The sequence below is a fragment of the Delphinus delphis genome, chromosome 2 (assembly GCF_949987515.2).
Source record: "Delphinus delphis chromosome 2, mDelDel1.2, whole genome shotgun sequence".
Taxonomy (NCBI): Eukaryota; Metazoa; Chordata; class Mammalia; order Artiodactyla; family Delphinidae; genus Delphinus; species Delphinus delphis.
This window is the reverse complement of record NC_082684.1, coordinates 88,068,271-88,095,372: the sequence shown is the minus strand read 5'-3', so window position 1 is coordinate 88,095,372 and position 27,102 is coordinate 88,068,271. Positions and strand designations below refer to the sequence as shown.

At 46.1% G+C, this 27,102-nt stretch overlaps 2 protein-coding genes across 2 annotated transcripts; one reads left to right on the top strand and one right to left on the bottom strand.

The window, feature by feature from the left end:
• Window positions 1-1,869: 1,869 nt before the first annotated feature.
• LOC132420586 (beta-2-microglobulin) lies at window positions 1,870-7,947 on the bottom strand. Its single transcript, XM_060005156.1, has 4 exons — window positions 7,799-7,947; window positions 4,056-4,331; window positions 3,450-3,477; window positions 1,870-2,086 (listed from the first exon to the last, which is right to left on the bottom strand). Exons 1-3 carry the CDS (start codon window positions 7,863-7,865, stop codon window positions 3,464-3,466), a joined length of 357 nt encoding a protein of 118 aa, XP_059861139.1. The 5' UTR covers window positions 7,866-7,947; the 3' UTR covers window positions 1,870-2,086; window positions 3,450-3,463.
• Window positions 7,948-8,067: 120 nt separating this feature from the next.
• Window positions 8,068-25,285, top strand: PATL2 (PAT1 homolog 2). Its single transcript, XM_060005157.1, has 16 exons — window positions 8,068-8,544; window positions 14,296-14,661; window positions 17,141-17,231; window positions 17,831-18,051; window positions 18,669-18,749; window positions 19,467-19,609; window positions 20,123-20,194; window positions 20,423-20,564; window positions 21,851-21,971; window positions 22,069-22,166; window positions 22,380-22,433; window positions 22,534-22,661; window positions 22,801-22,960; window positions 23,462-23,602; window positions 24,260-24,357; window positions 24,919-25,285. The coding sequence occupies exons 2-16, from the start codon at window positions 14,644-14,646 to the stop codon at window positions 25,070-25,072; spliced, it is 1,722 nt and encodes a 573-aa protein (XP_059861140.1). The 5' UTR covers window positions 8,068-8,544; window positions 14,296-14,643; the 3' UTR covers window positions 25,073-25,285.
• The last annotated feature ends 1,817 nt before the right edge of the window (window positions 25,286-27,102 follow it).

Here is a 27,102-nt window from a genome sequence, read left to right as displayed (position 1 = left end):
TATAAATCTCTCACTTTATTATTCTTCAGGTGTGTCTTTGTCTTTCTTCCTCCATTAACTCTCTTCCATATTTTAGGATCAGTTTGTCAAGTTTCATGAAAAACTATTAAAATTTTGTTAATAATTACATTAAATCTATATATCAAGTTAGGAAGAAGTGATATCTTTAGGATATTTAATCTTCCTATCCATAAACATACTCTCCCCCATTTTTTTTGTCTTCATTAATTTCCTCCAATAAAACAACTCCTACAATTTTTCCATTAAGAGCTTCCATTAACATCTTTTGTTAGCTTTACATTGGTGTATGCATTTATATTTAAAAACTGTATACATTTAAATATGTGTGTATTTAAATTTAAATACTATTATTTGAACATATATAGCATATATATTTATACTTAAGTACTATGTATATTGCTACTATAAATTAAATATTTTTAATTTACATTTTGTTACCAGTATAAATGCATTTAACTTTTACGTTGATTTTTCTGTCCAGCAAATTTAAATTCTCTTATTCAGTTAAATTCTCTTATTAATCCTAATAATTCATCTTTTATACCTTATTGACATTTCTATATAGTTAATCTATATATAACATCAAAATAACATAATTTTGTTTCTTCTCTTCAAATCCTTATTCATTTTACTTTTTTTCCTTGTCTTAATTTGCTGCTGGGACCTCTAGTATAATATCACTCAGAAGTAGTACTGGGCCTCCTTATCTTATCTCTGATTTTACCTGTAAAATACTGATATCTCTCTATTAATGTGTGCATGTGTCTGTTTATGTGTGTTAAGAAAACCCTTATAAGTCTATTAGCCTATTTTTCCTCCAGCTATGAGTTTTTTATCATAAACTCACTGAGTGTTGAAATTTAATTGAACACTTATTCTGAATCTTTGAAATAAGCATATAAATCATCTCCTTTAATCTGTTACTGTAATAAACCACATTAATTTTATGATTTTTAATGTGAAATATAACATTCCTTTAAAATGTGCAGAATATATGTACATTTAACAAAAAATTACAAAGCAAAATCTCTTGTAACCACCATCCATGTCAAGAAATAAAACATTACTAGCACTCCATAAGCTCCTGTGCCCGCTACTAGTTAGATATTAAATATTCAGTTTATGTGCTTATTTTTTGATTTCTTTTTACATAGAACTGATACATTTCTTTTCCTCTTCCTTTCTTCTCACATTTTAGGCCTTCTCTCTGCCTGAAGTGCATCATTTAGAATCTCCTTTAGTGAGGACCTAAAGGGTACTGAAATCTGACTTTTTATCTAATGACGTTTACTTTGCTGTAATTTTTTAAAAGATATTTTTGTTGTGTATGGAATTGTATGTAGGCAGTTGTTTTACTCCATTCATGATTACTTTCTGCTATGTTCTGGATCCCACTGACATTGAGAAGTCAGCTGTTGTTCCTTTGAGAAGCTGAACACAGTGTTTTACCATTGTTTTAATTAGTGAAACAAACAAAATAGGCACAACCAAGTCTCTCTCTAACAGATGTAAGAGGTAAATATGAATTTTATATGGCAAAATGTTTTATCCACTGTAATAAATTTCCATAATTCTGAAAATTATCTTTCAAAATTTTTCCAAAATTCTAAGAAAAATTACAAATTGGAGGTTTACGCTAAACATGCATACTATCTTATTATCCAGTTTTGTATGCAGAAGAGACTGAAGAGTTCAGATTTGACCGAGATGTTGATGTTAAACCTGAAATTCTGTCTTTCCCACCTCTAGGCTGCCAGAGCCCCCACTACAGCTACCTGCCAAGACAGGTCAAATGTGGAGACGTAGCGCCCTAGGTAGAATTATAAAGAAGATGATATTTGCGGTAACATCAATACAACTTCTGATTTAATGCATAAAGCATAAAAACATATAAGCATTAAAAAGCAAGACAAGAATAACGGAATCACTTTGCTATACAACAGAAGTTAACACAACATTATAAATCAACTATACTTCAATAAACTAAATTTTTAAAAAAAAGAAAAATAAAAAGCAAGACAACAGAATTTGGAATTAGTCCAATCCAAATGAGGCATCTTCAAACCTGAAAAAAAGAAAAAAAGGAGTATTAGCAAATACATTTATTTTATTTGGATTACAGATAGCACCACCAAACTTATCTAAATTGTGCTGTATACATCACTGTTGGTAAAAGTAGTAGGTGCAGGTGATTTTCCAGATCCATTAAAAGAGCATATCCTACTAGTTTATCCCACTGGTTCCCCCACAACCTTAGAAGAATGAATGCTGGTACTATAGTTCAGATCCTGGCTCTACCATTTAGTATCTGTGTGACTCTGGGCAGGTCACCCAAACTCTCTCATGCTCTCGAAAATTACCTTCCCTGTCCTACAGTGTAACAGGAAATTTGAATAGGTTTTCAGTGCCAAGATACCCTGTGGAGTAAAATTTCCCAGAAAAGCTGGATTATCTGCCTCTGGCCTCCAACTGAAGATGCAGAGAAGTCCAATTGCTCCCTGTTTCATGCAGCTACAGATACTTGCAAGATACGTCTGTTATAGTAGCTTTACATTAGGTTACAACAATCTGTTTCCATTTCTTTCCTCTATTGGACTGGGAGCTTCTAGAGGCCACAACAGTGCCCACACACTTAGGAACGGTGCATCTGCAGAACCATGTCACTCTTCCCTTCTGGCTGAATAACAAAGCAACTGCCATGCAAAGGAAGGGACGGTTCACTTTTGAAGGCACAGAGATGCCCAAGGCAGAAACAGCAGAAGAAAGAGCAAACCCTTGAAGGTGCTGTGGGTAACCGCAGCCTCTGTCCTGTCACAGCACACCTGTAGCTCTTCTGTCCTCCCTTTAGAGGGTCAGTGATGCTGGCAGAGACACACTCAGGGTCACATGCCTTCCTCATGCCACCCCACAGGAGAAGGGAATGTGACCCCGTGGGGTTCTTCTCTGCCTGCTAAATTGCTACCCTGATGAATGTCCTCCAGACAGTGAGGGTTATCATATGAGAGCTGTCTATAACAGTCCCCAGGATAGTGACATTAAAAAAAGATTTTCTGGGGCTTCCCTGGTGGCGCAGTGGTTAAGAATCCGCCTGCCAATGCAGGGGACACAGGTTTAAGCCCTGGTCCGGGAAGATCCCACATGCCGCACAGCAACTAAACCTGTGCACCACAACTACTGAGCCTGTGCTCTAGAGCCCGCAAGCCACAACTACTGAGCCTACATGCCACAACTACTGAAGCTGGCACGCCTAGGCCCGTGCTCCGCAACAAGAGAAGCCACCACAATAAGAAGCCAGCCCACCACAACAAACAGTAGCCCCCACTCGCTGCAACTAGAGAAAGCCCGCACGCAGCAACAAACACCCAACGCAGCCAAAAATAAATAAATTACTTTATAAAAGAAAGATTTTCTTAAGATTAGAAACTTACCTCCATGATGCTGGTTACTGGTCTCGATCTACAGAAAAGAAAATGGAGAAAGAAAAAGAGAAACAGTTAAGTTTCACTTTTGAAATACTATGTACTAACAAATGTCTAAAACTGTTATAAATAAAGCTGGCAGAAGAGCCCACTGTCCCTCACCATGAGTGCCTCGTTAAGAAAAACCCAGCAGGTCCCCACCTTGCCTACTAGCCTTAGATCCCAAGCCAGCCAGAGAACTGAAGGAGTCTAGGATTGGAGGGCACTACCATAGCAGGACTTACAGACAAGACCGGTGCCTTCCTGAGACTCTCCTTGGTCCTGAGTATCCCTGAGGCTATCAGGAAGGCCCAAGGAAGCCAGTAGGGAAGAATCATTGGGAGTGCCTGTGCACTTGTGGAAGTGCTGCTACTGCTCCCTGCTCTCACTACAGGGAAACCACAGTCTCCGTGACCACGCTGTGCAGAGATCTCTCAGAAGGTGCCACTAATCAGAGCTTTAATAACATTCCCTGATAATCCCAGTATGCACATGTTCTTATATCAAGGCAGCTTTATGCTGTGGCTATGTTCAGATACAACTGTCAGCAGCTAAGGAAGGAACTTGAAAACTTACCCCACTTAACTATCTGGGGCTCTCTGAGAGTAACGTGTTTCACGCGGCAGCTGTACTCATCCACTGCGTTGGGAGTGAACTCAGCGTGGACCAGAAGGTAGAAAGACCAGTCCTTGCTGAAAGACAGGTCTGATTGCTCCACCTCCATCTTCTCCCCATTCTTCAGCAAATCAATCTCAATCTGGGGTGGATGGAACCCAGACACATAGCAGTTCAGGTAATTTGGTTTTCCATTCTCTGCGGGGTGTCGTGAGTAAACCTGAACCTTCGGAGGACCTGAGGAGCAGCAGGGGAAGACAGATGAAATTGCAGAGTATTTCACTTGGGGCTACCTTGGTCTAAAGCTAGATCAGGCCCCAAGTGTTTCTATTTGATCCTCCATTTCTCCCAATTCCATTTCCCCTCATGCCAAATGAGCTTCCATTTTTCCAAAAGGCAGCCTCCATTTTCTGGGATAAACCATGACTTAGTATCTTTCCCACATAATTCCCCTACACGTGCCTTTCAGGCTTTTTCTAGCAGATTTCTCTTAACATCTTCTTCTGTCAGTGAAGATTGTGCTGTATCTTTAATAATCTTTCTGTGGAGAATCTCAAGAACTTTTCATTGGCTCCTCAGCACCCACAGAATTCCTTATCACTCAAAAGTCTACATGATTTGGCCGTAATCTACTTATCAAGCTTCATTTCTCACTTCACACTCCCCCCATATTAGCCACATCAAAAATTCCCGTTACTGTACACTGTTTCAACCCAGTCAATTTTTTCCCCTTATGTTTACTCCTTTTTTTTTTTTTTTTTTTTTGCCTCCTGCCTAGATCCAGACCGATCAGACTTCTCAATATGTGCTTAGTACAGTGCCTGGCACACAGCAATTGCTCTGTAAGTGTCAGGTGTAAATATTGTTACCTCCTTGCTCTGAGACCTGATTCAACCCAAAGTATGTTCTTGCAAAACACAACCTCATCATCCTACCCCAAGTTTACACACCAAACCTCTACCTGATTTTTTTTTTTTTTTTGCCATACGCGGGCCTCTCACTGTTGTGGCCTCTCCCGTTGCAAAGCACAGGCTCCGGACGCGCAGGCTCAGCGGCCATGGCTCACGGGCCCAGCCGCTCCATGGCATGTGGGATCTTCCCGGACTGGGGCACGAACCCGTGTCCCCTGCATCGGCAGGTGGACTCTCAACCACTGCACCAGCAGGGTAGCCCCCTCTACCTGATTTTATATGTGATTTCATGAGCTTGAAAAAAAGAAACCAGACCAAAATGCCTGCAGAAGATGGCAGATACCTTAAATGAAGTTGGGCTGGGTAAGAACAATAGGGAAGGGTGAGGACTGTGGCACATGCGAGAGAACATACTGTCACCATTAGAAAACCAAGTGGAATAATGCACATGGGAATGGGCTTTGCATTTTTAATTAGCATGCTCAAGTGATTGCCATAATCTGCCAGGTTGGGAATACTGCATAATGCTACAGAACAGTGGTTTCCAAAATGGGATGCATGACTAGACCCTCCATAGGGATGTAAAGAAAATATTATAAACTCTATTTCTATATTTTTCTTCCAAAGTGAAGTGTTACTGCTACTAAATATACAGAATGACACTAATACATGTTAATAATCCACCTTTAAATACAAATACATTCAGGGTACATGATTGCAAAAGTCAGTTCATCCTTCATGTACAGAAGGTGGTGGGGTAAGGAGGAGAACCAGGCTATTCTGATCAGATGTATCTGTCTAGAAACATCCTATCATCAAAGAAAAGGTTCCTAGTCCCACCAAGAGCTGTACTGAGAATCCTAATGAACACTGATTTTTTTTTAATCAATTTTACCTTTTTTTTTTTTTTTTTTTGGCTGTGCTTCGGGGTTTGTGGGACCTCAGTTACCCGACCAGGGATTGAACCCGTGTGCTTGGCAGTGAAATGACTGGAACACCAGGGAAATCCCATGAATGCTGATTTTTAAAAAATAAATTTAAAAGTGAAGATAAATCAGAAAGCCCTTCACATTTCAACTTCTAATAATCAGGACATAATAAATGCCACAGGAATCAGAGCACTGATTCATCCTGCCTGGAATTCACTCTTTTGAGGGAGCCAGGGAATTTTCTGCAAGAACATCACAATAATCTCTTCCAATAGTGGGAAGAGTATCAGAATCTGGCCTCAGCCACTAATGGCTCTGTGACTTTGGGAGAGTTATTTGAGCTTCTGTAACTTAATTGAAGAGTTAATGTATGCCCACAGTGAAATAAAACCCACACAGGGGAAAGAGCAGAAAATACACCCCCTAGAGGCAATCGCAATTACACATTTCTTGTATATCTTCCAGAGAAGGTCTTGTGTATGTTCCAGGCATTACTTCGGAAATATTCAAATTAAGATAGTCTTAATGTCATTAATGACATTAAGTTTTTCGAAAGACTTACATAGTCATGTAATAATAGTGATGATACAGACATTATGCTTTATTTTGTAAATAACTTTTAAACTAACTTCCTTTTTCTCATGAACAACAACAAACAAACATACACACACACAAACAAACAAACAAAAACCCGCTTCACAGAGCCTTTTGTGAGAGAGAAAAATCTGAGAGTCCGGTATATTGCAGGGTATTTAGAAGGTACTGAGTCAGTATCCATGGTGTCCCTGACAGACAGCTTGGGGAAGCATGTTGATTACTCTTATCCCTAGTATTACAAACTTTCTGAATGATAAACCTTCGCTTACTCAAAACTGAAAGTACATACTCAGTTCATCTTGGAAAGAACCAGGCAAGGAGCCAAAGGAGGAGCCCTCTGTGAAGAAAGGCAACAGGGGCCCATGTCCGCCCAGCCTGCTCCCGAGAATCTCTCCCCAGAAGGCTGTGAAAAACGCACGGATTACAGGCAAAGGGCTCACGACCCCCCAAATGCTCTGGTCAGGCTCTACTGTCTGCCATAAATCCCCTGCGTGATTAAGTTACTTCAGCTCTTCTAGCCTCCCTTTCCTCATCTATGACAAGCTGATGATAAAGGCACCCTGTTTACATCGTAGACGCATTTCACAATTAAATGACATACAGCACATAGCGCAGGTCAGTAAGCCGCCAACGGGTAGCTCTATGATTATGATTAAGAGCGACAGGTAGCGGGAACAAGAGAATGAACGACGTGAAGCGCTATGTAAACACCTCAGGACATTCCACAAGAGTCGCGTGCAACTTCCTCGCCGTGGTTTGGTCGTCGCGGATTTGGGGAACGTGCAGAGAGGCAGCTGAACCTGGCGGGCGCCTGGAGGAAGCTCGAGGCCCTCGGGCTCCCAGCGGACTGATACACCCTGGCGGCGACTCCCCCAAAGCCCACGCGTGGTCTCCACCCATTCGCAGCCCCCAACCCAGCCCTTTGGGACCCGCCAGCCCGCCCTCAGCTCCCGCTGCACGGGGGGAGCCAAAGGCCCCACGAACCAGCGGAAGTGAACCCCTCCCCCACCTCGGTCGCTCTGTCCCGACCCACCCGGTGCGGGCGTGCCAGAGGTCCCCTCCCCCCATCCCGGAGAAGCCGGCGTCCTGGGCTCGCACCCCTCCCCACTCCACACACCCCCACCGCCTCCACAGCCCGAGAGAAAACCTCGTGCTACTCCACCGAACCTTGGGATTGGGACCGGGGGGTACGGAGTTAGTGCCCAGTGGCTGCGAGCGGGACAGGGACGAGCTGGTGGAAGAGGGAAAGGGAGGAGGGGACACTCACGCTGGACGGCGTCCAGGCCAGACAGCGAGAGAAGCCCGAGCAGGACCAAGGTCACGAAAGGAGCCATCGCTACAGGAGCAGCTCGGGTGTCAGAGTGAGGACCCGGTCCCGCGCCCGCGCTTATAGCCAGGCCCAGGCCGCCAATCAGAACCGTGCCTGCCGGGGCGTCACCGGTCTCCTAGCGAGCGAGGCCCTGGCAGGTTAGGAAGAGGGACTTCCCGGTTTTCAGTTTCATTTTCTGATAAGTCTCGTGATGCTTAGGAAGGCAGGGTTGAACCGGGTGGATTCGCTGTCTGTACATCGGCGCCCTCTTATCAGGGATGCGCGCCCAAGCTTGGGGCGCGGGCCGCCCACCCGAGAGCTTCAGTCCGAGGGAAACTTCGCTTTTCGGAACAGCATCAGAAACGCTAAGGCACTTGCTCCCCAAGCATGCCCCAGCTAGTTAGGAGCCTAGAACCTGGTTTTCGATCGGGAAAACTGAAGCCCAGAAAAATTAATGAGAGTAAGGACAGAGATTGAATGGTACTGGGCAGAATCAGACCTTGGGATCACAATTATAGCCCGGAAATACGCTGTAGGGCTTCGGGATTCTTTGGGCAAGAAAAGTCGTCCAGAAACCTCGAGGCCTCATGAGGACAGCTCAGAGAACCGTCCAGAGTGAAGGAGGACCTGCTTGCTTCCTGAGTCCCTTCGGGGAAAACCCTGTGTGGAGAAAGTCTGGCCTGTATCTTGCCTCTGTAGTTTAGGTAATTTTCTTTGTTTTGTTGATTTGTGGGGAAATGAACCCTGATAGTAAAAGGTAAAAGCAGTAACTGCTTAGAGTGTTAGACTACCGACCCCGTGAGGAACATCATTCCCTGCGAATTACCACACTAGAATGGTGCTTGACATGGAGTACATACTTGGTAAACTGACTGAATGAGTGAATGGATGGATGGATGGAAGGATGGATGGATGAACCTACGAATGAAAGAACGAACGAACATGTGAGGGAATACGTGAGTAAATATTAGGATGTAGGAATTACCCCATTACATTTTTATGGATAGGAAAACAAAGGCTAAGTGTTAGGTTTCAGATGGGCCTGATTCATTTGTCATTCGTGCTTCAGACACTTGGAAGATAGAGGACTGGGCAATTTTAGTGAGAATTCGGGTTGCATCTGCTGTGGGCCCAGCCAAAGAAGTTAGGCCTACTGACTCTAAGAGCGTGTCAGTGTTAGACTCCTTAAGGAAACCTCCACTCCAGAAACCATACCATAAAAGGATGCTGACATCACCTGGTGGCTGAGTCCAGGGATCTTTTCTGAGTGGAACACTCAGAAGAGGAAGTGAACCATGGGGAGGGGGAGGGGCAGAGATCTTGGAAATCACCCTGGTTTGCACTTGAAGGGAGTTGGTTGGTGCTTCCCCAAAGAGCACAACCAATGTCATCTGGATTTCTTTTACATATTTTTAGAGGTTTCAACTAGCCCTCCTGTGGTGGTTGTGTCTAAACTAGAAAAAGTAGGATACTCTCCCCAGACCTAATGAAAGGAGATAATGCACAGAGAGAGCCCCGGGGAGCACAGAGGGAGTGTTCAGTAATGATTAAGAAGTGTACTATGATTATTGATGCTAGTTTCCTATTTTTTCTACCAGCTCTTTATAACTCTCTCGAAATGAAAGAATAATGGTTAGGCATAAAGTTATGAGTAAAGACACTCCTGCCCCTCCCTTTTGTTTGTTTGTTTGTTGTTAACTCATTTAAGGGTCTTAACGCCTGGAATGTTAGTGTTGAATTGTTTTCTAGTGCCTTGGGAGCATAGGAAGAGACAGGGCTGGTGGTCACCTCTATATTCCTTGTTTACCACATCACAGACAAATACTGGAGTACTTAAAATTCTTAAAAGATAGAATCTGATCTATTCACTTGGAAAACCAGTTTTTAAAACACTTTTTTAAAAAAAACAGTGAAGACAGAGAAAATTATATTTTTTCAGTTTTTTTTTTTTTTTTTTAAAGGAGACCACTGTTTGCCTAGGAGGGCAAACTTCTGGAAATGTACAAACATGGCCTTTTAATAGTGTTATCTCCCATTAGTGGGATGAATGACAGAATTTTTTTTTTTGGCCTAATGACTTTTCTAAAAAACTTTTGTACAATAAATGTTATTCATAATAGTAAATATTTTCTGAATGTGGAAGAACTGGGACTTCATACACTCTTTTTGGGAATGGAAAATGTTACAACTACTTTGGAAAACAGTTTCAGTTTTTAAAAAAGTTAAACATATGCTGGCCATATGACCCAACCACTCCACTCTAGGTATTTACCCAAGAGAAAATGAAAGTGTATTTTCATGATGAGGACTTGTACAAAACTGTTCAAAGCAGCTTTATTGGTAACAGCCAGAAATTGGAAACAATCCAAACTTCCATCAACAGGCGAATGGATGAACAAACTGTGACAGCTATCCATACGATGGAATACTATCAGCAATAAATAAGGCATGGAGGCTTCCCTGGTGGCGCAGTGGTTGAGGATCTGCCTGCCAATGCAGGCGACACAGGTTCGAGCCCTGGCCTGGGAAGATCCCACATGCCGCGGAGCGGCTGGGCCCCTGAGCCATGGCCGCTGAGCCTGCGCGTCCGGAGCCTCTGCTCCGCAACGGGAGGCCCGCGTACCGCAAAAAAAAAAAAAAAAAAAAACTATAGGGAATTCCCTGATGATCCAGTGGTTAGGACTACGAGCTTCCACTGCAGGGGACCCAGGGGTTGATCCCTGGTTGAGGAACTAACATCCCACAAGCTGCACAGCGTGACCAAAATAAATAAAATTTTTTAAAAATTAAAAATAAAAAAAACTATAAAGAGGAAAATTAAAACCACAGTGACCCTGCAACCCAGAGAGAACTATCGTTAAATGGTTTAATTTAATGAGTCTTAAGGTGGTTGCCTGCTCAGAAGTCCATCCTGAAAGCATGTCTCTATGTGTATAACCGAGTCACTTTGCTGTGCAGCAGAGATTGGCACAGTGTTGTAAATCAACTATACTTCAATTAGAAAAATAGAATTAACAAAATAGTCAGTCCTGGTTAGATCTGTTTTGGGGCTGGCAATCCTCAGTCTTCTGTGTTAAATTCCATTGAATACAGCCAATGTCAATTGAGTGCAGGCTTTGTGGCAAATGGAAATACTGTAAGGATAAATCAGAAGATTCCAGACTGCCAACCAGGAGAATCCAATCTAGAGTTCAAATCAGCCCAATAATTAATTTATTAGCAGCCACCTAAGGTGTTCATGCCCACTGAATTCTCAGATATGTGCTGTTACGTAACAGGCAACAGACCCAAAGGAAATGGGACACAGAGGGGAGCCGTTTTGTTTCCTGATAATTTCAAAGTCAGACGCCATACAAAGGAGGGCAAAAACCTCACAAGATCCCGGGAAGGCAAGTACTATTCTCACTAATTGAGGGAGAGTATGTGGGAAGCCTAAAGTTGAGACAGGTGAAGTATCTCGTTGGTGAGGAATCTCTGCCTCACAGGCTTGTGTGTAACCACCACGCTCTTCCAATTGTCGGGGTGATTTTATTGGGAAAACCACACAGACTTGGTATAAAATAAATCAAGCAGTACAGAACTATAAACAGTAGTAACCGCAGTGTTTCAAGCACTTTTTATTTTTAATTACAATTCTGATACATGAATGTATGTCTGTTGCAAAACTACAAACAGGTCTACTGAGTGAAAGTGAAAGTTGCCTTCCTGTGTCTCTTCCCATCTCACTGTCCTCTCCTCAGGAAACATTGTTAAGCTTTGGTGCCTATCCCTTCATGGATATATATTGTATATAGTTTGGAAGGTGAGGAATTTTAAAATTATAACTACAGAGACTGCTATTGTTATGTGTTAAGAACTCAGTGCTCACTAAAAGCATAAAGGGAGTTAGAGGTAGCATCGGTCCTCAGCTTGGATGGAGAGAGCGTTAGGGAAATGCTGAAGCCAAGACCCGCTGACACTGTGGGGACAACAGGACAATCGCAGGAGCCAAGCATCGGGCACCGTCCCTGGGTGCCCAGTGACTAAGTTACTGGCACAGCCTCTTTTCATGGGTGTTTTCCTCTCATAGGTCCTTGGGTCTGCATCTCAGAAACTATTTAAAACTGCAGAATTCCTACTTGGATTTTCTATCCTGCCTTGGATTCTATTCAGCACTATTAAAAACGAAGACTCTCCTTCAAATGCCCTTTTTCCCTTTTGGCAAATCCCTGTGCGCCTCACCTTCTCACTTTCCACATTGCCTGGCTGACACTTGCCTCTGGCCAACTGCAGTGTGTGGTCCTTTCTGGCTGTCCCCTGCTATGCTGAAGCTGCATCAGATCCTTTCCTCTCTACTCTCTGGTGTCTTGGACCTTTCTAAACTCTTCTCCTAAAAGAGGACTGTGAAGAAACCAGTGCCCTGAGAGTTGCGTGGGTGAGGTAGGCTCCACCATCTCCCCGAAGAAGCCAGGCTATGAACGGTGGGGTGCGGCTCAGAGAGAATTCATTCAGCATTTACTGGGGGCAAGGGAGATTCCACAAAATTTGGATCATTCTATAAATACTTACTGAACTTGCTTATTTCCATTTCATAATATATCATCGATACTATCCATGTTGTTATGTACAGAGCTGCCTACTTATCATTAACAATATTATACTTTTCTCCTTACCATACCTTGTGGTATGGAGACTAATGCCTCCCCCACTCCCACCCTCCCCCCAAAAAAGGATGTTCATAGCCTAATTCCTGGAACCTGTGAATATGTTACCTTACATGGCATAAAGGGCTTTGCAGGTGTGATTAAGGTTAGGGACCTTGAGATGGGGAGATTATCAGAAATGATTGGGGTCCGCCCAGTGTAACCACATAGGACTTAACAGCAGAGAACTTTGGGACTTCCCTGGTGGTCCAGTGGTTAGGACTCTGAGCTTCCACCTCAGGGGGCACCAGTTTGATCCATGGTTGGGGAACTAGGATCCTGCATGCCTCGCTGAGTGGCAAAAAAAGAAAAGCAGAGAACTTTCCTGACCGTGGTCAGAGGGAGATGTGACTACAGAAGTACGATCAGGGAGATGCAGCATGCTGGTTTTGCAGATGAAGGAGGGAGCGTGAGTCAAGGAATGTAGGCAACTTCTAGAAGGTGGGAAAGGTAAGGACATGGGATCTCCCATAGTCTGCAGAATGGAAAGCAGCCCTGCCTTAATTTTAAGCCCGGGAGACTTGTGTTGGACTTCTGACTTACAGAACTGTAGGATGATAAAGTGTGTTGTTTGAAGCCATCAGGTTTGTGGTAATTTATAACAGCAGCAAGAAAAAAAGAAACAAACCCCCTTCGTACTGCTGCAGAATCCTACAGTTTTGGGCCTTGGTTGCCAGGAGCCTAGCTCAGTGTAAATATTTGCCTTTTCAATGTTGTCTTTACCTGTCGGTTAACCAGATCTGGCCACACAGCGCATTTTGGGTACTCTCGTGTGAGGGAGGGCTATCAGCAGCTCAGCAGCTGAGGGGGGAGGAGTTTTGCTGTAGCCTGGCTTGGTCAGGAGCCTTGGTCCTCCCCCTCCTACCACTGACCCGACTGAGCTGGGTCAGCCCCAGTGATGTGGGCCCAGCTGGCCCTGACATTTCTGGACTATTTCTCTGACCCCACGCACCCAGTGGGCCAAAGCACTCCTGCTGTACCTGCTGTTGCCAGTGCTGAGCAGGGAAGGAGAGTAAGAAGAGGAGCCCTCTAGTCCCCAGGACAAAGGTGCCCCAAAGCTTTGGCCTCTTTCTTCTTAGCCTGGCCCCAACCTATCCATCAGGCCTCAGTGTTCACAGCAATCATTCAGGTTCTATAAACCTTTACTATCACCTTGCTAGGTGCTGGGCACTGGGCTCATCTGGAAAAATTATTTTCTCAAGGAGGAAATGTTTAAGATGTTTCACATGTTTACTTGTTATTTGTTTTTCTTCTGTGAATTTCCTGTTCATAGTCTGTCAACCAAAGTCCCTGATCACTCAGGACAGACACTGCCTGATGTAGCAGAGAAGGAGTTTATTTAAAGAATATTGCGGGACTTCCCTGGTGAATCAGGGGTTAAGAATCTGCCTGCCAGTGCAAGGAACATGGGTCGGGAAGATCCCACATGCCTTGGAGCAACTAAGGCCGTGCACTGCAACTACTGAGCCTGGGCTCTAGAGCCCATGAGCCACAACTACTGAACCTGCATATCACAACTACTGAAGCCCGTGCTCTGCAACAAGAGAAGCTACCTCAATGAAAAGCCCGCACACCGCAACGAAGAGTAGCCTCCGCTCTACGCAACTAGAGAAATCCCGCGGGCTGCAATGAAGACCCAACACAGCCAAAAATAAATTAATTAACTAATTTTAAAAAATAAAAAAATGAAGAATATTGCTAAGCAGAATGTTATCAACTGCTAAGTAAAGGATACACAGAAGTTAATTTTATTATTCTCTCAACTTTTTGTAGGACTGAAAATTTTCAAAATAAAACACTAGGAGGAAGAGGATATTGAGGACACAGAGGCCCACAAGTGTTCAGAAAGTGATTGCAGCCCAACCTGGATCTGTCCCGTTCTCTGACTATGCTCCCAGCTCTGAGGACAATTGACACCGCTATCTGGAGGTTCTCAGACAACTTGGATGAGTCCACCTCTTCCAACAGGATGGGTGACAAGAGCCAGCCTGCTCCTGAGCTAGCCTCAGCTCTTCTGTACAGTGACTTTCACCTCAGTGGAGATCAACTACCACGTTTCAGATAAAGCAGGAAAAGATATTGATTTTCATCTTGCCTCTCCAGGAATGAAAACCTCAGTTTATGAACAGAGAAAATCAGGTAGAGTACACATGGTGGACACTAAGTTTGGTGAATATACATTCAGCACCATTTCTGAAAGGTGACTTCCTCTGAATTAATCCTGGATAATATGGGGGAACAGGACCAAGCATAGGAGGAAATATATGATAGGCACAGATGAGTTGGATAGGAAACCAAAAGACATCCTGGAACCATCATCAGAATCAAATCACGGCTAAGCAAATGTAGTCATATCCATATTCTGCTTAGAGCATTTAAAGCTCATGATCAAAATTTACAAGGAAGCAACTTCGATAGAGTTGAGTTCTGATCCATGAACAATTTAATTGTCATGGTAGTACTGTCAGCCATTCAGGTTTTATGCTAATCCATCTTTTTGAAAGTAAGCAGGAAGGTTGAACTTAATACTCCCAACTATTTAACATGAAAAAAAAAAAGGGCTTCCCTGGTGGCGCGGTGGTTGAGAGTCCGCCTGCCGATGCAGGGGACACAGGTTCGTGCCCCGGTCCGGGAAGATCCCCCATGCCGCGGAGTGGCTAGGCCTGTGAGCCATGGCCGCTGAGCCTGCGTGCCCGGAGCCTGTGCTCCGCAACAGGAGAGGCCACAACAGTGAGAGGCCCACGTACCGCAAAAAAAAAAAAAAAAAAGTTCTGCATACAGCAACTGAATCTCCCCCAACACCTGGTCTCTATAACAACCTGATAAATCACTTCTGGAACCCTGAAAGTCACCATTTTGCCCTTTTTTAAAAAATTAATTTATTAATTTATTTTTATTTTTGGCTGTGTTGGGTCTTCTTTGCTGCGCACAGGATTTCTCTAGTTGCCGCGAGCGGGGGCTACTCTTCGTTGCGGTACTGCAGGCTTCTCACTGCAGTGGCTTCTCTTGTTGCAGAGTACAGGCTCTAGGCACGCAGCCTTCAGTAGCTGTAGCACACGGGCATAGTAGTTGTGGCTCATAGGCTCTAAAGCGCAGGCTCAGTAGTTGTGGTGCACAGGTTTAGTTGCTCTGTGGCATGTGGGATCTTCCCAGACCAGGGCTCAAACCCATGTCTCCTGCATTGGCAGGCAGATTCTTAACCACTGTGCCACCAGGGAAGCCCACCATTTGGCCATTTTGATAATAATACCAGGGTAAATGATTAGGGAGTTATTGAGAGAAACAGCTGAATAGCATTACCAAAAAGGCCTGAACCCAATTAGATATTTGAAAATAATTTCAATAACTTTCAGGCTATTTAAATTTTTTCCCTCACCCATATGGTTCTACCGACAGCAAAACTTTTGAAAAGAATATTTTTCTTTAGAGGCACCAAGAATCATGGCCCTATAACCATGACAATAGGGCCCTAACTTGCATTTTTCATGTAGAGAATTAGCTTCATTTTTAATTTTATTCAGAAGTTCTGTAAAGCCTGTGTGCTTCAGCTGAACACAGGATGTGGGCACAGAACCCAGAATCGCTGAGGGGCTAGATGAGGCGCAGATGGGTCTCAGGTTTTGCCACCAGCACTCCTGAGGTGCTTGTTTTTGTTTCCTTTCCTTTTTAGTCCTGAGCTTCTGAATCAGTTTTCCACTTACAGCAAGCAGCCAAGAAGATATGAGATTATCTGTGTAACTCATGCAAAAGTGTTTTTACCTCGAAGATCTGGCTTCTATATTCTCAGGGGTCCCTCCTCAGTAGGAGTGCTTAGTAGACTCAAGCTCATGCGGACTCAAGGACACGGTGAAGGGCAAGCATCACCAGGTGGACATTAGGGATCCACAAGCACCCTGCCCTGAAGCACTGAGAACTTGGCTGCTCAGTAATTGCCTCAAGATCCACCCAGGGATTTCCTATCCAAGTTAATGGAGCAAAGCTTAGGGATTGAAGAGAAAAGAACCTCACAAAATTCCTATTAAGGGTGTAGAAAACAGGGATCCTCTTTTTAAATATCTGCTCCCAAATAGTGATCCCAATAAACTGTGTTCATAACCATGGATGGATAAAAATGCACTTTAATTCTCTTGCCCTTTCAAGGGTTTTCTTTCTCATGAGTTTGTGTGCTGACATTTCTACCAGGATGCAGTGGTTGGGGATGCTGGCCCTTTAACAGGGGAACAGGGGAGGGGCTGGGAATCTTAAAGCCAGGGGCGGCGAGCCTGCCTGGCCCAGGCCGCCATGGCTAAGCTAAGCAGGAAGGATAGCCACAGTCCTGGGGTGGGTGTTGCCACCCAGGCCGCTGTGAGCCCCCTCCCTGTGCACAGACTGAGGCTGGTGGTGACCTCCAATTCCTAGCCCTGCTCCTCTTCTCTGTCCCTTTGCAGGACAGCTCCCTAGAGCTGGGCTAGTGAGGTCAGAGGGTGGAGGTTTAGGGCAGTCTGAGAGCCCCGGGTCCTGCTCCTTGAGATCTGGGTCAAAACTTTTCTGACAACCTTGCTGGGGGGAGACCTTGGCTGTTTGGGTGCCACGCCATCCTTACCCAGGACAGGGTCTCTGGGTCTCTTCCTTTTCCCAGGTTTACCTTCCAGAGGCTGACAGTGCTCTCTCGCCAGAGGAAACAGCCATGGAGCAAGTCTGCCACCCCGAAGAGATGAAATGCCTTCAAGGTACTATCACCAAGTGGTCTGTGGTATCTGATAAAAGGCCCGGGAGTGCGGCAGTTTGATGGTCTGGTTCAGTGGATAGACATGGGTTTGGATGTCTATCGGTTTGGAGTGATTCCCAGCGACATCGTGACGGTGACTGAGATAACTTTTATGGGCCCTGTGTTTTCCTCCCCTTCAGAGAAAAATGATCAATACCGGCCTTGTATGGTTATCGTGAGAATTAAATGAACAGATAGATGTAAAAATCCCTGGCCCACTAGGGTTAAATTGTCATGAGTCAGGGCAGCTGGAACTCGGTTAATCAAAGAGGCACAGAAAGGGCTGTCAGAGGAGGCGAGCAGGTGGAGAAGCCTGTGGTGGGACTAATGAGGCAATGGAAGAGGGGATGAAGAAAGTGAAAGTGAAACAGCCAGGTTCTGTTTGCTCTAGTGGAGATGGTTAGAGGCGCCCTGGGGTAGTGAGGCTGAGTTGAACTCATAGAACAAGAGAAGACGTTTGAAGATGGTGCTGGACATGGCTTGTGAACAGAAGTGCTACAGAGAAGCATCCTCTCTAGACCAGACCCTTCCCAGCTGAACCCCTGTCTACTTCCTCCTCAGGCACGCACTTAAACCAAAGCCCAGGCAAGTCCTGTGACCCCTTGGCTCTTAAGGAAGTGCTGGTGTGTGCCTCCCAGTTGGAGGAAGAGGAACAAAATGAAGAAGAGAGGGAGGAGGAGCTGGACCCAGATTTAGCCCCTGACCTGGAGCGGGAGGAAGAGGAGGAGGAAGAGAATGATCTCGGGGATCCAGCTGTCCTCAGCGCTGTCCGTAACATCCAGGTACCACAGCAGGAAGACGTGGGGGAGGGTTGTCCTGAACTGTCTGCATCTCACAGGCTGTGGCTACACATCTCTCTCCTCTTCTTCACCCCTTTCTAGGTGGGCTAACACTTTCTATTTCAGGCTTGAACCCTAGTAAAGACTCTCTCCTTCCTTCCCTCCTTTCTTCTGTCTCCTACTTAGTTTCTGATGCTGCCCTCACCTGAATCCAGGTCCTAGCAGGGCTGTGCATCACCTAGAGATGCTGGTCTTGCTCCTGGTGGTGAAAGCGAGTCATCTTTGACCCTGGGCCCCTATGTCTTCCCAGTCCATCCCTGGTCTTTATTCCCTTGGATTCCCCTAGCAGGTGGAGAGACCCAAAGGAGTCCCATGTAGAAATGAAGTTACTCAGACCCTGGTTCAGCTTAACTCCTAAGATGCCAGTCTGGCTTCCCTTCAGTGGAAGGAGAGGGGTCCTGATTGTATTGACTTTGAAACTGAGGGAGGGCCAGGCTGCCACTGTCCTGGGTATTGGAAATGGTTGGTCCTGCTGCTCCCCTCCCCCCATTAACACAGGTGAATGTAGATGATGCCACAGGGGCTCATTCCAGCTTGGGGTTTCCTCCCTCTCATTCCAGAAAGGTCTTCTCAGCTCCCCTGGAATCAAGGCCCCTGGTGTGCTGGGGATGTCGCCTGCTTCCTTGCACTTTCTGTGGCAGGTGAGTCACTCCAGTCTCCATCCTGTGAGAAATAGGCTGGGTGTTGAGAAGCAGCATGCCGCCTGTGCCTTATTTCCGTTATGTTCACTGTGCCCTTGACCTTGCTCTGGAGATGCAGCGCCCAAAGTGAAGTGTGGTTAGGAAGGGGGAAACGCCCCTCATGCGGGGTAGCTTGGTAAACAACAGAGGTGGTACTGGGACAACTGGCCTTCCTATGAAAAGGATAAACTATTCCATCTTACAGAATATAAGCAGCACTGAGCCTAGTGCTAGAAAGAGCATATGGTCTGGGGTAGAGCAATTGCCAGAAATCTAGCAGCGGGAATAGAAGGGAATTGCAGACTGAGGAGGGCTTCAGAGGTGTCCGAAAAGAGCTAAGCATGGCCCCAGTGGCTAAAGACAAGATCTGAGTGAACGCTCAGAGAGGAAAGGGCAGGGAGTTGACTCACACACAGTGGGGAAAGCACAGGCCCCCACATTGTCGGGGACCGTGGAGTTGCTCCCTAGGAGGTGACAGACCTGTTGGAAACAAGAACGGGCTCCACAGTCTGGTGTCCTCACAACTGGCTCGAGGGGCCCCAAGATGGCAAAATGTTGAGTGAGGTTATTGAAGGAAAAGGCAGGTGAGACCATAGAGGCAGAAAGGCAGTCAACAGCAAAAGCAGGATTCTGTTGGTGGAGATGCCCTTCTCCCAGACCCTGAAATTCCTCTCCCAGACCCTGGACTACCTGGCACCACTTCCTTTCCGGCCTGCCTTTCCCAGCACCAGCGCTGCAGCCCCGCACTTCGGACCTCGACTGCCCTCGCCAGACCCATCTGTCCTCTGCAGCCCGTCGACCTCGTGGCCCCTTAGGCTCAGGTACTGGTTCAGAGTGCCTGGTGTCCCAGGGTCCAGGACAGGCTGAGCTCTTCTCCAGAAGTCTCGGGAGGTAGTGGCTGAGGAGGCATGGCTGCCCCTCTACCAGCTGCCACAGAAAATACTTAGAGAAACTCACTAAGAGAAGGATGTGGTAGAGTGCAATTCCTTCCCCTCACAGGTAAGGAAATGGAGGCCCAGGGACTTATCTGAGGTCAGCCAGGACGGCAGAACTGAGAGTAGGACTCAGAAGTCCTGACAACCAGGCCAAATGGTTTTATATTGTGTCAGGATTTCCTGTAGCCAAGTTTCAGGGAAAACCATATCCTGGAGGGGGGGAGGTAAGCCCTGCTGAGCTAGGATAGGGACGCTTCATGTGGCTGACGCTTGGGCAGGGTCCTAAGCAGGTAGGGTCCCTTAGATGTCTGGCTGAGGTTCCCAGAGGCTAAAGGAATGGGGGCAGGGGGCTGAGAGCTTGCTCCCACCCAGCCCAAGTTTCTTTCTACGTCTTCCCAGTCATCTGACCCAGCTCCACCCTCAGCACCAGCGGATCCTGAAGCAACAGCAGCAGCATGGTCGACCACCAAGGTAAAACCGAGAGGAGAAGCAGGATTTGGGGGGGGCCCTGCATGCTGGGGTTTCCCTTGTGACAGAGCACCTCCCCCAAAGCCCCACCAGTTAAGCCTCTCACACCCTGGCCCACCTCTGCACTCTGCTGTCCTCCCCCGACATCCCGCTCCGAGCTCTCCACTCCTTGGGGGAGTTCTCTGTGGCAGGGGTGGGTAGGTCTAAAGGGACACTCCTCCTGGCTTGAAGTCCCCCAGCCAAGAAGCCTTGGTCTCAGCAGCCAGACCCCTATGCTAACCTCATGACCCGAAAAGAGAAGGACTGGGTGGTAAAAGTGCAGATGGTTCAGCTGCAGAGTGAGAGCCCCCGCCTGGATGACTATTACTACCAGGTGAGCCCCGGGGGCTCTGCCCAGCCTCTGACCTTGGCGTCAAATGGGCCTGACTCCGTGGGTCCTCTGAGATTCTCCCTTCCCCTCACAGTGGCCACGTCCCTTCAGGTGGGAGGAACGATTGCTAAAGGATGGGGGTCATATTTCTACACTTGACATCCAAACTCCTTCCCCTTCTTCTCCTAAATTTCAGCCACGTGGGATTAGTGATGATTCCCCAAACACACTCTGAGGTTTCTGTCTCCATCCTTTGCTGAGAATTTCTCCTATTCAGTCGGCAAATGAGGACTCTTTCATCTTTGTACACTTTGGTTTCTCTCAGAAATGACTTGTTTAAAATAAACATTCATCTACTTACTTTTTACTTTTGAAGATCTAAAACACAGGGAACTTTTATAAGTAATGGGATTCAATTTCTTGAATTGAACAAATGCTGGCAGGCTTTTGGACTCCTTTCTGTTTGCTTCCTGTCTGCCCTTTGTCCGTGAGTTTTGGGTTGTCTAAGTTGTATTTCAATTTCTCTTCAACCTCCATGAGACCCCTACCGAGGTTTCCACCTTTATCTCCTTCCTATTGACATTACTTTCTTCCTTTACTTCCCACCAGCTTCAAAACCCTCTGCCTTCTGCCAGGATTGCTTGAATGTGATCATCTTCCACTCTTGACTTTTAGACATTGCTCCTCAATGAAGGAGCTGTATTTAAATTCTTGTTTGTCTCTCAGTCAGTGGCTTTATTTTAGTTCTGGATTTCACAGTCTTCCTTAAGATATTAGAGCTGCTGCACAAATCCTCACAAGCGTAGAACTGGCCTAGAGGCCAATTGAAGCAGTGTTCTCTCTGTACTTCAAGCTGCTGATTGGTCTTCGTACCATCAGATAACTGATTTTGGAGAGCACAGGTAGGATCACCAAATTAAAATGGGGAGGGGGAAGGATAACGGTGTCCCATGTGTAACCTGGAATAAAGATTGCAGGAAGGTTGCAGACCCTGGGACATGTTTGCTTCCTGGCTCTCTGCTTTGCTCTCTGCCCTGCTCTCTGCCTTTCCATCAGATCTGGTGGTGGTACTAGCTCTTCAAGTCCTTAGGATGGGGACCCTGAAACAGGTGGCATGAGGCCTAGGGTGCTTTAAGATGCATTATAGTGGCTACTATAAGGCCCTAAGGTGCCAGGAGCATTTCTGGAATGAATGCTGCAGGCAAGGGTATATTAAGAGGTTGCATTGCAAAGCCCTAACTCTAAGTTCAGCCAATGAGTATACATTTGACTGATCCATGGACTCTCAGGAATATTACCAGAAACTAGAGAAGAAGCAGGCAGATGAAGAGCTGCTTGGGCGAAGGAGCAGGTTTGAGTCTTTCAAGCTGGTCACACCTTACATTCAGAAGGCGGAGGCTTATGAGTCAGGTAGGACCGGGGCTGACCTGCTGGGTTGGGGTGGACAGCTGGGTAGACACAGGTGGAAAGCAGAGGGGCACGTGCCTGTCTGACTCCTTCCATGCAGTGGTTCGAATCGAGGGTTCCCTGGGCCAGGTAGCTGTATCAACGTGTTTTAGCCCTCGCCGAGCTATTGATGCTGTGCCCCATGGAACTCAAGAGCAGGTAGGAGCATTATCTTCCTACAGCCTTTTTCCCTCCCCTGTTTTGGAGAAAGGTCTGGAACACTCTCATGCTTGAGTTCAGGTCGTGCCCTAAGAGTGAGGAACAAGAGTGATCGGGCTTTGTGGCCTAGCCTTTCCAGATCACGTTCTAGCTCACCTGGGTTTGGGCTGCTACTGTGGAGGTGTGGCTAACAGCCAGGGACTTTTTCTCTAGGAGACAGGAGCTGCAAGCAGTCAGAGGCTTCAGGTGTTGTACCAGATTGAGAAGGTGAGACATCAGCCTTAGCAGTGAATTCCTTACCTCCCTTGAGAACAGGATATACTTACATTGACCCCTGCTTCCTCTCTCCCCACCCTCACGTTCCCAGCTGTTCCTTCAGTTACTAGAGATAGAGGAGGGCCAGAAGGATGGGCCCGCACAGCCCTGTGAGCAGCAGAGCAACCAGCTTGAGAAGCTCTTCCAGGCCTTAAAGACCCAGGAACAGAATAATCTGGAGTGAGTGTGGGAGGGTCACACCTCAGCCCAGGAAGGGACGGCTCAGCAAAGACAGTGGCTTAGCTTCTGCCTCTCCTTTCTGGCCTGTGGCCCTTTGCTCTATGCGGATCCCTGCAATGCTCTCCTGTGTCACCTGTAGGGAGGCAGCGGATGGCTTCCTGCAGGTGCTCTCCGTGAGGAAGGGAAAAGCCCTAGTGGCCCGGCTGCTCCCCTTTCTGCCCCGAGATCGAACTGTCAGCCTTCTTCTGGCCATCACCCGCCATCTGCCCCTCCTTGTCAAGAGGGATGTGGCTGATCAGGTACTGTGGCATCGGGTGGAGGAGAGGACGGTTCTGTGGATGGGTTAGGAATGTTTACTCCTCCTCCTCTCCCCCTTCCTCCTCCTTCCAATCCCCTCCCCCAGAGAAGCCAGAGAATGTGCTGGGCAGTGAGGAGTGTTGACCCTGCTACCCTCAGGTGAGGGGGTTACAGAACAAACTACCACAGGAACAGCTGATCATCTTCAGGCAAATGAAGAAAGGAAAACCCACAGGCCTATGGTTACACAGGTGTGAATGTGCTCTGGAGGTTGAGAAGCTCAGGGCGCCCTGATAAGTGGTGAGCCCCATAGCTACTTTGCTTAGGGAAGGCATCCTAGACAAGTGGGTATTGAAGGACCAGTGTTAGGGATGGAGACACCTGAGTGGTGATAGGCCTGGTAGGTCTGACCTGACCAGAAGGGGCCAGAGGCAGGTGAGCACGGAAAGAGACCGGAGGTGAAGTTGTCGAGGAGTCAGAGGCCCTTACTGACCTTCTTGCAGGCCCTGCAAACGTTATTCGAACCTCTGGGCAAATGTATCAGCCGCTTGACCTTCCATGAACTCCTCCAAGGACTTCAGGGACTCATGCTGCAACCACCTGGCTCCTCAGAGCGGCCAGTCACTGTGGTGCTGCAGAATCAGGTAACACGCCTGGGAGGCTTTTGTCTTTCCACAGGTGCTATCTGGAATGGACCCAGGGTGGGGCTGCTTTTTTAACAAGCTCCCTGATGGTGGTGCTGCTATCACCTCTAAATCAGAAGTCACCAAACATTTTTGATAGTGAATCCCTTTTACCAAAAAAATGCTGAACTATACCACCTGTGTGTGTTTATAAATCATGTACGTGGAACACTATACTTACCTTAGGTACATAATAAATACAAGATGAGACTCTAGATGTGAAAGATCTCATATCTTCTAATAACCTAGTGGATTATCTTGTGAACCCCTCTAAAGATCTTTGCCTAAAGGAATGCCTCTTACAATGGGCTCCACAGCCTACCCACGTCAGATTCCTGGGTCTGTTCCCGATCTATGGTCTCTGATTCCGGGGATGGAGCCCACAAGCGTGCATGTCATCAACTCCCCAGAGGAATCTTTTGGACTATTCAGAGCAGTGGTTTCCTTGGAAAGGGCTCAGAGTTCTTGGCCAGCCAGTATAAAACTTGATGGGTTTACGGGTGTTGGACTCCATTTGTACCTGTGAACTTGCCCTTTTAGTTGGGAAATAGCAGAGCCAGGGAAGCACTGAATGCCTAGGGTAAACTAACTTTATTCTGGATACTTTATCACTTGCAGTTTGGAATATCTTTGCTCTATGCCCTGCTAAGTCATGGGGAACAGTTGATATCCCTGGATTCTTCCCTAGAGGAACCCAGCAGTGACCACACAGCTTGGTAAGATCATAAAAGCCTTCTAAATACTATTTCAGTACCCTTGGGATGTATAGGCTGAGCCAGATGAGATGTTTCCTGAGTGGTTTATTCAAGCACCAGGGAGGAGGTTGGACAGAGAAACAGAGTTGCAGCTGTTCTGCCTTTTTTTTTTCTATAGTGCCCTAGAGCATTGTCCCCCATGGAAGGCAGTGTAAGATAGACTCTAAAGCTTGTCCCGTTAATTACTCACAGACCTAGGTGTGAATTCTGCTTCCGTTACTTATCAGGAACATAACATTGGGGCACATTATTTTACTTTCCTTAGCCTGTTTCCTCATCTATAAACTAGGGATCTAAGGATAAGAGTACTAACTAGTTAGAGATCTAAAGATTAAATGAGATGGAAGACGTGTGTAAAGCACGAAACATTGCCTGGCACATACCAAATGTGCAAATGTTCTCTCAGTTGCTGGAGGTACAGAGGGTGATAGCGGTGGTAGAAAGACAATAAGAAACCTGGGCCCTGAGCCTATTTCCTGCGTGCATACAAAGATGCTGATGTATTACTTCTCTGCCCTCCAGGACAGACATGGTAGTTCTCACTGCCTGGGAGATAGCTCAGATGCCCACAGCCTCTCTGGCAGAACCCCTGGCCTTCCCCAGCAACCTTCTTCCTCTGTTCTGTCACCATGTGGACAAACAATTGGTACAGCAGCTGGAGACTAGGATGGAGTAAGTGACTGTGGAAACAAGGTCATAGTCCCCTATTCAAGCCCAGACTAGGTTCTGTCACTTCTCTACTACTTATTTATTTATTTTTGGCTGTGTTGGGTCTTCGTTTCTGTGCGAGGGCTTTCTCTAGTTGCGGCGAGCAGGGGCCACTCTTCATCGCGGTGTGCGGGCCTCTCGCTGTCGCGGCCTCTCTTGTTGCGGAACACAGGCTCCAGACGCGCAGGCTCAGTAGTTGTGGCTCATGGGCCCAGTTGCTCCGCGGCCTGTGGGATCTTCCCAGACCAGGGATTGAACCCGTGTCTCCTGCGTTGGCGGGCAGATTCTCAACCACTGCGCCACCAGGGAAGCCCCCTACTACTTTTAAATCAAGAGTAGGGAGGATAACTTGCTTTTAGAAGTATTTCTAGACATTGGTACTTATTGAGTAACCAGTCTGCTCCAAGTTAGGGTCGTGGGGCCTGTTTCTTCAGCCAAACCTTTCCATTTATTCCCAGGAACTTTGATTATTTATTATGCTAAGCTATCTGAGGGTAAGAACTAGTTTGAGAAGATGAACTTTTCATTAAAGAAGTATTTGAGGGACAACTCAAATGTAAATAAGATGTAAACACACAAACAACATGTAGGTCATCTCTCAGAACTTACCATCTGCTGGAAAGAGACATATTAATCACATCACACAGTATTTTAAAGGGAATGCACCTCTTCTCTTTGTAGGTTTGCCTTGATCTACTGATCAGGTTGTTCCGGAATACGTATGTGGGAAGAGTTTAATGATCAGACATTAGTTGTGTATGGGTTTTGCCTAAAGCGATCCAGAGAGTCTGAAGACAGTTGTATGCCTTGATATATTGGTGAACCCTGCCCAAAACCTTTTCTTATGCTTCAAAAACTATGAACTATGTGCCTAAAAAGGCATGGCAAAATGAGGTATAATTAAAAAGATAATAGAATGAAGCGTGGCAGTTTGTTTGTAAGTTAAGAAAACGGCTTTCATTATATCTCCTATGTGTGAAGCTTCAAGTGTCCTTAATGTAAGGGACAAGTCCTTGTTATGTCTAACAATAGACCTTGGAAACTGTTCCACTGTTGCCATTTTTTATAAGTAGCCCTAGCTGAGCTAAGAGTGTTTTATATAAATATCTCCTTTGAGATATGGGATGTTTGGTTTACTTTGACAAACAAGGTCATGCACTCATCAAAAAACACAAGAGTCCCTTTTATGAACCAGGTACCATTTTAGGTGGTTGAGAAACAGTGGTGACCAAGGAAAAGCCCCTGCTCTTCTGAAGCTTACATTCTGATTGGACAGGGACTGACAGAAGACATCAAATAGTGATAAATACCACGGTGAAAACAAAATTGGGGGATGAGTGACTGGAGTGGAATGGAAGGCCTGTCAGTAGAGGTTACAATTAAGCTGGAATCAATGACAAGTATTCCATGCAGAGGCACTAGTGAGCACAAAGCCCCCAGAGTGAGAATGAACTTGGTGTGTTTCAGGAAAAGAGAGGAGGACAGTGTGGCTGAAGTATACAGGTAAGGGGGGGAGGGTGATAAGGTAGGAGAGAGGTAAGCAGAGTACACATCTGTAAGCCATGGTTATTTTTTAAAGTCTGGATTTTTAACAGCTGGGAAGTCAGAATTTTAAACAGGGAAGTGACATAACGTGATTTTGTTTTGAGAAGATCACTCTGACTGCTGATTGTTAGGGGAACAGGATAGAAAGCAGAGAAAAAAATGTTCAGAAGTTCTTTCTCCAAAGCTGGGGCAAGAATGGAAGAGCTTTAGGGACAGAAAGAGAAGAAGTTTGGAAAAGGTTTTGGACGTAAGAGTTGACAGACATTGCTGGTGGGCTGGATAAGGGTGGTGGTGAAGAATCCGGGATGACTCCCAGGCAGAGTGAATGGTGGGTGCCCTAGACTAACGTGGGGAACACATGAGGAAAAATGCATTGCGAAGGGTTATAATCAACATTTTAGACGCTTTAATATGTCCTGTTAGAAATCCAAGTAGATATATCAAGTAGGTGAA

Bases quoted from the DNA above. Each gene is read 5' to 3' on its own strand.
- LOC132420586 (XM_060005156.1), bottom strand. From the start codon at position 7,865: ATGGCTCCTTTCGTGACCTTGGTCCTGCTCGGGCTTCTCTCGCTGTCT. The intron at 4,332-7,798 runs GTGAGTGTCCCC...GCTGCTCCTCAG, and splicing joins TGGCCTGGACGCCGTCCAGC to GTCCTCCGAAGGTTCAGGTT.
- PATL2 (XM_060005157.1), top strand. The intron at 18,750-19,466 runs GTGAGTCACTCC...TTCCTCTCCCAG, and splicing joins CCTTGCACTTTCTGTGGCAG to ACCCTGGACTACCTGGCACC. The intron at 23,603-24,259 runs GTAACACGCCTG...TATCACTTGCAG, and splicing joins CTGTGGTGCTGCAGAATCAG to TTTGGAATATCTTTGCTCTA.